Source organism: Rhagoletis zephyria, unplaced genomic scaffold (genome assembly GCF_001687245.7).
Source record: "Rhagoletis zephyria isolate East Lansing unplaced genomic scaffold, Rhagoletis_zephyria_1.1 Rzeph_scaffold_18586, whole genome shotgun sequence".
In the NCBI taxonomy this organism is placed as follows: domain Eukaryota; kingdom Metazoa; phylum Arthropoda; class Insecta; order Diptera; family Tephritidae; genus Rhagoletis; species Rhagoletis zephyria.
Window position 1 is genome coordinate 84 of NW_016175647.1, and position 9773 is coordinate 9856.

The 9773-nt window shown below is 37.3% G+C and overlaps 1 protein-coding gene across 1 annotated transcript; it reads left to right on the plus strand.

Moving 5' to 3' along the window:
- The first annotated feature begins 762 nt into the window (after nucleotides 1–762).
- On the plus strand, nucleotides 763–5412 carry LOC108380215 (putative fatty acyl-CoA reductase CG5065). Its single transcript, XM_017636590.1, has 9 exons — nucleotides 763–811; nucleotides 971–1195; nucleotides 1394–1557; nucleotides 2548–2706; nucleotides 4091–4316; nucleotides 4390–4468; nucleotides 4536–4810; nucleotides 4898–5108; nucleotides 5167–5412. The coding sequence occupies exons 1-9, from the start codon at nucleotides 763–765 to the stop codon at nucleotides 5231–5233; spliced, it is 1455 nt and encodes a 484-aa protein (XP_017492079.1). The 3' UTR covers nucleotides 5234–5412.
- The last annotated feature ends 4361 nt before the right edge of the window (nucleotides 5413–9773 follow it).

A 9773-nucleotide genomic window follows, 5' to 3' on the forward strand; every position in this document is an offset into this window, starting at 1 on the left:
TTGAAATAGATCTACATATATTTTTAAATTATTATTAATTGTTATTAAAATTTAACGAAAATTACTTAAAAAAAAACAAGCAAATAATAAAATTAAAAGCAAATAAAAAATCCGCTGCCCGAGGATTCTAACGGCACGCTAGGGGTTTGTTTACTCGGCAATTGCGACTTGTTTTCCATTTGGACAACGTTAAAGTGATTTATATCAGAAGAGCTTTTCACCATGAAAGTTAGCAAAGGAGCTTTTTTTGTAAGGTTTTCAAACTATCTTGCTTTCTGCCTATCTTCAACTTCATTATATCGAGGTTTCACTGTAAATATAGCGACATGGCTCTTCCCGCCAAATTTCGCAAATTTTTTTGTTTATCGAACATACTATACTCTTAGTAAACATTAAAACAAACTTAAAGCTGACCATTTCTCCCCGAACCCATATGTATGTATGTAGATACAAAACAACTTGCGCGTGCTTTGCCGCAAACTGTGGCACTAAACGCGATGCAGCCACAAGTGGCACAGAGCTCATTGGAAAACTTGTTTTTCTAGGATAGCCGCTATTTGCAATTTCTGCAGCTGCTGAGCGTTTGCTTTCATGTAACGCTTTTCACTTTCATTCGAGTCGGCAGAGAGATTGCATGTTGGCAACGCAAATAAAATGCAAATGGAATTCGCAAACAAGAAAATAAAAACAAAACATACCGTGTGGAAATAGCAGTTATTAGATAAGATATTTGGCTTTTTGTTGGTTAACTTTTAAAGGAAAATGTGCGATGCAAAGGATTTCTACAAGGATGCAGTCATTTTTGTCACAGGTAAGTAATTGGCCAAATTTGAAGTTTCAAAAGTAGTTGCATGCCAACATATATACATGTGAATGTGGGTATAAACAAAAAAAAAATTCAATTGTCATACGAGTATTTTAAAATTAATTAATCGATGGCTTCTTCCTTCTAATTTTACTTAATTTTAAGGCGCCACTGGCTTTGTGGGCAAAACTTTGCTGGAAAAGTTGCTTTGGAGCTTTCCCCAAATCGCACGCATTTATATGCTGATACGTGAAAAGAGTGGTCGTACGGTGGCGCAACGTTGTCAGGATTTTGTTCAACATAAAATCTTCGAACGCTTGCGTACGCACTTTCCGGAGCGTCTAGAGAAACTGGTCTATCTCAAGGGTAATATTGAGTGCGATGATTTCGGTGAGTAAACGCTTCGCTAAGCGACAGAAAATATCTAAGTTTTATTTTTTCTATGTATACGAGTATAAATCAGTGGTGATCGGAGAGAACTTTTACTCTGTGCGCTTGCAAATAAAAAATATATAGAAAGCTTTAAAAAGCTTCTCCCCTGTCTATGTTTTGGTAGTCTTGCGGTAACTTTTTGCTTATTTTATTCAGGCTTGTGCCCCACTGATCGCACTCAGCTTTGTGCGCATGTGCAGATTATTTTTCACAGCGCTGCTACAGTTCGCTTCAATGAACGTTTAAAAGTGGCCGCCCGCGTTAATGCCATCGGCACTTGGCATCTTTTGGAGCTGTGCAAGGAAATGCCAAAGTTGAAGGTATTGTAGCTAATTAATTATTTGCTTGTTTTGCAAATGAAAAAAAAATAAATAAATTACTACTACATCCATAAGAAAAGAACGCATCATATAACATTCTAGGCAGAAAACAAATTTATCTTATGAGCGTTACGACTTTTTTGCGTGATTTTTTTTTTTTGTGCTGTAGAGTAGTAAATGTAGAGCTTATTGTAGCTGCAAACCTTTTACGGATCAATTATGTTTATCATATTCTACAATGAAGCAATACATCGTCACTAGACCCGAATAAAGACGAGAACTCCAAAAGTTGACCGCGAAAAAAGACGCGTAAAAATATTCGGCGCAGAAAGACGCATAAACCTAGTTGACGGCGAAGAAAGAAGCTTTATTGAACTCGACCAAAATGACTTAAGCAGTAACAGCACCAAACAATAAGAAGAAGCATTGATTAAAACCTCTCATGCTAGCTATACAAATGGACTAGTCCTTGATAAAAACCGGTCTACTACTCATGCCGAGACTTCTCATGCTGGGACATAAATCTCAAACTGACAAAGTGAATGGTTGAAAATATTGTAATACATTTAGGGGATTGGAACGTGTTAACCGTCGTAAAATCTTACGATTTACGATTTAACGGGTTAACACGTCTTGTGAATTATGTGCAATATCTACTAAGTTTAAGCAGAATTTTAGATTTCATAGCTAAAATTTGTAATAGCCAACTAAACAGGGCTAACAACCACTTCAGGAAATCGGTGTAGTTCGATGCAGTGGCTCGGGCCACCTAGCCGTGTTTTGTAGTGGTTCAGCAACCAGTTAGTTAATTAGTACCTCTGAAGTGCGGTTCAGTTCGGTTTTAAGAGGTTCTATTTTCTTTCTTAGATACCAAATAAGCAACTATGTTGGTAACGATTTTTGTGGCACCACTTGTTACCTAAGTTATTGACAAGAAACACTTTACCATTAGCACTTACTAATTTTACGTTTTATTTAATTATCTTACAGAGTTTTGTCTATGTTTCAACAGCATACTGTAATCCTGGTCGAAAATTTGTCGATGAGCTGATATACCCCACACTGCCGCCTGTCAATTGGAAAATGTTCGTTGATTGCACCAATAAAATACCGGATGCGTACTTCAATAGTTTGGCTAATTATATAAAAGTAAGTGTTAATTAAAGGGGGCAGAAAGGGATTTATCAAAAGGATAAGCTGGAATAATTTCTGACACTTTTTTCATGCAAACTATGCGAAACGAAGTTGGCCGCAGAATGCGCAATATAATTATAAATTATTTTCGATTTCGTCAGCTGCAGCGATTCGTAAAATTTCGTTGAACTTGTAGTTTTAAATAGAATTTAGCTGTTGAAGCAGACGGCAACCCTCTTCTAAAATATATGCTATGTGTTCCTCCAGGTCATAAGCTATGTATTCTATGCTACATTTTATCCAAAGAAAGAACAACAAACATACTCCCACGCACACTCAGTAAACTTCACTTGTCCTTTAAATTGATTTTCAATTTCTAATCTAGTGGCAACCCTCGTCAAAAATAATTTCAAAATAGATGCAGTTATCCTCTCGCTTGATACGCATATTAAAATATTTTATTTAACGTGTGAGTTAAACTGATTTCGAATTTCTAAACAGGTGGCAGCTCTCTTTAAAAAATCTTTTGGAAATAAAGCTTTCTTAAACCTGCTTCATATGATACCAAAATTTAAGTTTTTCGTTTAACTTGTCAACTAAATTGATTTCAACTTTTTGAACTGGTGTCAACCCACTTAAAGAATATTTTCGATATTCAGCTTACTTGAAGCTCCCTCGATTGATAACCATAATAAAAAAGTTTGTTTAATTTTTTTTTATTAATTTAAAACTACGAAACCGGTGGTAACCATCTTAAAAATATTATCGAAATAAAACTTTTTAAAATCGCCCTCGTTTAACGCATATATTAAGGTATTTCGTTCAATCTGTCAATTTAATTTATTTAAAATTTCTAAAAAGTTGGCAAACTTCTTAAAGAATATTTTCAATAAATAAATCAATCTTGAACCAATTTCGTTTGACATACACATTTTTGTGATATTTTATTTAAGTTATTGTTTAAATCCATTTTTAATTTTAACAGATGGCAACCCTCTTTAAATTATTTTCAAAAAAAACCGTTTTCGAACCTCTTTCGTTTGACACCCATATTGGTGTAATATTTTCTTTTATCTTAATTATTGATTGATTTTGACTTTTTTTTAAGGTGGCAGCTCTCCTCATATATGTTAGCAAGGTCTACCTACATACGTACGTATGTGCCAGTTTAGCTGAAAAAAAAACTAATTTAATCCTATACACGGATAACTCATCATGGCTTTCAGCTCTGATATTTTTCGGATATCCACCTTTTCCCAATACCGTGCAACCAGTTAACATGTTACGCTCAAATATAAAGCGGTATTTATTGAGATTATAACAACCCTAAACTTGTCACTTAGGACGCTATAACACCTACCACACCAAAGAAACTGCACCATTACTCTCTCATCCGCAGGGTCCCCATCCGAATACATACACCTTCACCAAATCGATAGCCGAGCAAATTGTGAATGAATACAAACACTGCATACCAATTGTCATCGTACGACCATCGATTGTGACAGCAGCACATCGAGAACCCTATCCTGGTTGGATCGACAACATACAAGGTATCACTGGCATAATGATGGAAATCGGAAAGGGTACAATTAGCAGCATATTGGGTGACAAAGATATCATTTGCGATATAATACCAGTCNGGCATAATGATGGAAATCGGAAAGGGTACAATTAGCAGCATATTGGGTGACAAAGATATCATTTGCGATATAATACCAGTAGACTTTGTGGTGAATTCACTGTTATTGATGGCACAGAAAGCAACACTGGGAAGGTTTGCAAAGTGAAGCTGTAGTTATATTTTTGTATTTACATACTTTTCTACTTATTACCTCTGACAGAGTTTACATAGCCAATGCAACATCGGGTGTCACAAATCCCATCACTTGGGCGCGTCTGGGTTGTCTGACACTGAAATGGTCGCGCATTTATCCAACTAATCGCATAATGATGTATCCGAATTTTAAATATCGAAAAAGTTTTCTGCTACACGAAATTGCCGTAATTTTACTGCATTTCGTGCCAGCGCTGTTAATGGATTTGCTGACACTTTTAAGGCAGAAACGAAAATTTGTGCTGCCAATTGCGAAAAAATTTCGACAAGCTTGTCTAGCAGGTGCGTGGTAGAGATGAGAAGGAGTGTGAAAGCGAGTTGAGATAGGAAAAGAAGCTAGTATTTAATGGAATTTATATTTTATCTCAGGTCGCACGTTCTCGCTAAATGAGTGGATTTTCAAAAATCGTAGTCGTTACTATTTTGAGGAATTACTACAAAATAAGGCTTTGCATCAACTCTCTTGGAACTTGGAAGCACTGGACTATGACAGTTATATAAGAGAATTTGTTATTGGCATACAAAAGTATCTGCATCACGAGCAATTTCATGAGAGTTCCAGTAGGTGGAGAATCACGCGGTGAGTGGGTTGGAAAATTTCCTGAAGGTTTCCTTAAACCCTTATTTTTACTTTACAGCCTCTATTGGATGTGGACGTTTCTGCACGTCTTTGTACCACTCCTGACCGTATATTTCTTGCTATAAAGTAATCTTAACAATGTTGGCAAAAAATACCTAAAAGTAAATATATTGAAAAAAGGTATGTAACGTAAAGTGACGTAATGTAACGTAACACGACGTAATGTAACGTGACATGACGCAAGGTGAGACAAAGTCACTTGAAGTAACGTAACGTACGTTAACATAACGTATTGCAACGTAACTGGGTGACATAACGTAACATAACGCAACGTGCCGTGACGTAACGCAAAGTTACCAAGCATTCATAATTCTGTAAAAAGCAGTATATAAAATAAATACATATTTAAATAACGAAACCATATTGGAAAAATGTAAGCTAAAACACGAACTAAGCTAAAGGCTCGCCACAATCTTCTGGTGGTGGTCCCAGTGTCGGGAATGTGCGCAAGCGTTGTAATTCCAAAATCGTCTTTAGCTCGAGTATATGCGCATAATCCTGGCGCACCTCGTTGATGAGGAAACTGTAACGTTTTACCTTGTCCATGCTAAAAAAAAGTCGAAGGAAAAAAATGTTTAAATAAATTGAGTTTTAGACATATTGCACCATTGGGTTTACCTTTCATTGCGCTCTCGATGCAATTTTTCCTCCAATAGTGTATCCCGATTCGCTGTGAATATTGCCACATCCACTTTAACTTCATCGATTGCACGATTAATAGTCTGATTTCTACGTTTTACCTCCACAATTTCATCTTTACATGCGGTAATTTTTTCATTGCTGCAGGGAAGAGGAAATTGTAAGCATGATGTTATATAGAGGGGCAAGGCTGGACTGCCTAGTTCTTCAACACTATTTAGAGTTCCTTGAAAGTGTATTACAAGGACCTTTAGATGAGGCAATCATATCAGGCGGAGATCTTTGCCATAGAGAAGTCGGCTTGTCTCATACAGGACAGTACGGGGGAACGTCACTATATTCCTTAAAAACAAGGCGGCATTGAAAATATTTGGCTCTAATGTAGTAAAGTCGAAAATAGCTCGAAAATGTCGTACATCGCTGGCTGCACTGAGCCACGTCAAAACCTTTACCTGCTGCGTTCCTGAACATAGCAATATCGAAAGGACCGAAGTAGTCGATGAGATGGCTAGACATGGTCCGGAAATGCAAATTAGCGAAGCGGATGATTCTCTACTATCACCGATTTCTAACCTAACTACTAAGGAGGGTTGAAGAACAGAACACAGCTGTAACTAATCACTTATAGATCGCACTATGGACAGCGACTGGATGCCCTCTGATGTCGCCGGAACACCACCTGCACGACGTGGTGAAAATGCTGCCAATAAAGGAGCACAACACAATGCTCTGCAAGCTGTTTCAAGTTGCGAGACATAGACGTGGTTACCCAAATAGACAACTGCTTGCAGAAGAGCCCTCGCCCAGGCACGTCAAGAGGCATCTCTACGAACTGACGTACGAAGTCCAGAGGTTCATTAAACAACAACAACAACAACTTTAAGATCGATTGTGACGTTTGTGAGATCTCAAGATCCCTATGGACGAGACTCAATAACAGTTGTACTGGCGTCATCACAGGTCACTGTGCCCTAACACCAATGCTTCTTCGATGACGTATAATAAAAAACTCCCTCTGAATAAAGTGTCTGATGAGGAAGAAGAGGAATCGATTCACCATTTTCTATGCCAATGCCCTGCTATCAAGACACTGCATCTCAATCACTTGAGATCACGCGTTTTGAGTAGTTTCGGGAGAGATAGCGGAGGTGAAAATATCGGAGCTTCAAAGTTTCATCTGGGTTAGTAATGGGCTTAACAGACACTATCGTGACAATATGGAATAACTTTGGTTAGAAGGATGTGCCTCCTCCTGACACCAAAAGTTGTTCACAATGGAAAGTCCGCGTCCGAGAAGAGCTACGATTTATACGTACGCGCCTTTCTGACCTCACCTAACCTATGTACATAGCTCAATACGGACTACATGGTCTTAATTAATTGAGAGGTCTCCAGGCTATAATTGAAGACACAGGGGGACGTAAGGGCTTTATGTCCGGCCATATGACCTTTAATGTCTTTATACTCTGAAAAAAAGGTCAACAATAATCCAAAAAGCGCTTGGAAAATGAACTTAAATTTATTAATTTGTGTTCCCTATTTCGTAGTTAACGGTTGTTCACCCATATTGGCCTAGTATTTTATTTGCAAATTAAAATCTTCTACTTACATGCGATCTAAATTTTTGCGATATGCCGATACGCGCTGCTCTATCAGTTGCTCAATACCGCCAATGCGCATCAGTTTAGTGCGCTCCTCTTTGACTTTCCTCCAGTTGCGGAGCAGCTGTAGAAATTCTGCAGTAACCTGCACAGGTTGGAAAATTAATAGATTTAAGTGCGTAAATAAAAATTATCTTCATAATTAAAGGAAATAAAATCGAGAAATGAGTTTGATAGCTTCATTACAACGTGGAACCTAATCTTGAAATGGAACATCTTTGCGCTCGTTTGGCAAACAAAAAAGTGACACGACAGCGATGGCGGGGTGTTTGGGCACGATTAATATTAAGACTAAGATTGATGCTAAGATTAAGAATAAGATTGACGTTATTATTGATAAAGAATAAGGTTTAGATTAAGATTAACATTAAGGTTAAGACTAAGATTAAGTTTAAGATTGAGGTTAAATTAAGAATAAGATTAAGGTTAAGGCTTTAGGATTAAGACTAAAATTATGATTAGGATAATAAGGATAATTAAGATTAAGATTGAGATTGAGAGGGAAGTTTAAATTAAGGCTGAGATTAAGATTAAATTGTTACGCATAAAAATGTATTTATAGGGAGTAATAAGAAGTTTAATTTCAGTGGCGTCCACACACATCACTTTTTTTAAATGTACATACCTGGTTACCGAACATGCCACAAAACTTACTTTACATTTCTCTATTACTTCCAACATATACTTGAGATAATCGATGTTGGCTCGAAACATTTTGTGTTCCCATTCTTTGTAGAGTACTTGACGTCGAAAAACAGCTAAACGTTGCATGGTACGTAGTTTCTTAGCGCCAGCCTTCTGTAAGGGCAAAATGGAGATACGGAAAAAGGCGTATGTAGGTATACATTAAAAAGTGTTTAGGCCGAGTAGGTGCTATAGATTGTTTTATGTTTAAACGCCATTTTCTCAATTAGGTTTTAAAATGTATTTTCCCCTTACTTTTTTTTCTGAAAAAATATTTTTGAAGGGCAAGTAAATTTTAAAACCTACTTACCCGTAAGAAAATGGCACTGCGAGAGCTTTTGGCAAATACTAGCCTTGAATCAGTAACAGAGTTTTTCGGGGGCGTAGATCGTCAGGTTCAAGCGGCCATGAGGGCCAATATAATAGCCACCGCTACTCTGTCAAGGAATGTTTTTAAACTCTTCAACTCTTTTTTAAAAAGGTAGCAGCTGACCACAGCGCTATCGAAGGGAAAGAGGTCACCGACGAACTGGCGTAAGAAGGACCGTAGGTCCGGCACGTTTTCTGTGAACTCAGTTGGTCTATGCCAAATCGACAATTATTGAGTTGATAGACTAAGTGGTCTATGTGTAGATATTAGAGAGCGGTAGAAGCCATTGACGGGCCATAGTTTTTGGATATCATATCGCTAAAAAGAACATTAACCTTCTAAACAGACCGGACTTCAGCTTGCTCGTAGACTATTTATCCGATATTAATTATTTGCCTTCTCAAAAGCATCGAAACGGTTTGCCCAAAGGGATGTTAGCCAGCAATAAAGAGGTTTTCTGAACTTACAGGTCTATACGGAGCCAAATTATAAAATTCTATCGGATTTACGATCTACGAAGCAGCTGCAATGGCTCGACAACCAAAAGCAATAGCAGCACAGTAGAAAGAGAGAGTCCGGGAGGAGAACCAAGTAATTCTAGATACGAATAACTGGAAAATTTTTTATCAAGCTCGTCAATACAGCCGAGGTTTTTCTACCGCGGTTCAACCGAAAATTGTCTGAAGAGAAAATAAAATTTTCTGAATAAAAGTAGCTCTAGCAAGATTGGTCACTTCGAAGGATGGTTTAATATTTTACAGTTGAGTATAATTCTAATACAAAATTTTTATATGGGTAAACCCAATACTATTGCAAAAAGAAGTGCTCTTACCTTGATCAAATCATTTACGGCATTGATGTCATCAACATTCATTAGAATACAGTTTTGTAAATTTTTCAACGATCCACCGATTGAAGCTTCAACTTGACCCAAAGGCAACACAATTTCCAGGTTTTGATTTTGTACGATGTTGAACTGAAAGTTTATGATGATTGAAAAATTTTTAAATAGGCAGGGTATGCATTTGTTTTAAGGTCTGCTTAAGCTAATCTCCAGACTGAATTAAATGAGCTCAACGTCTGAAGTTTGCTCGATACAATTTCTTTGAGACTGAACTAACTAACTCAGCGGCAAATATACATTTCCTGAGTGCTACATTCTGAGCCATTCTCTTCCTCTTTTTTTCTCTCTACTCACATATTGTCCCGACATTCGATCCATTTCGCCCATCATCTGCTGCTTGACACTTT

Coding starts and splice junctions, on each gene's coding strand:
- LOC108380215 (XM_017636590.1), top strand. CDS start 763: ATGTGCGATGCAAAGGATTTCTACAAGGATGCAGTCATTTTTGTCACA. Junction 1,558..2,547: donor AGGAAATGCCAAAGTTGAAG/GTATTGTAGCTA, acceptor ATTATCTTACAG/AGTTTTGTCTATGTTTCAAC. Junction 4,317..4,389: donor GGGTGACAAAGATATCATTT/GCGATATAATAC, acceptor TGGGTGACAAAG/ATATCATTTGCGATATAATA.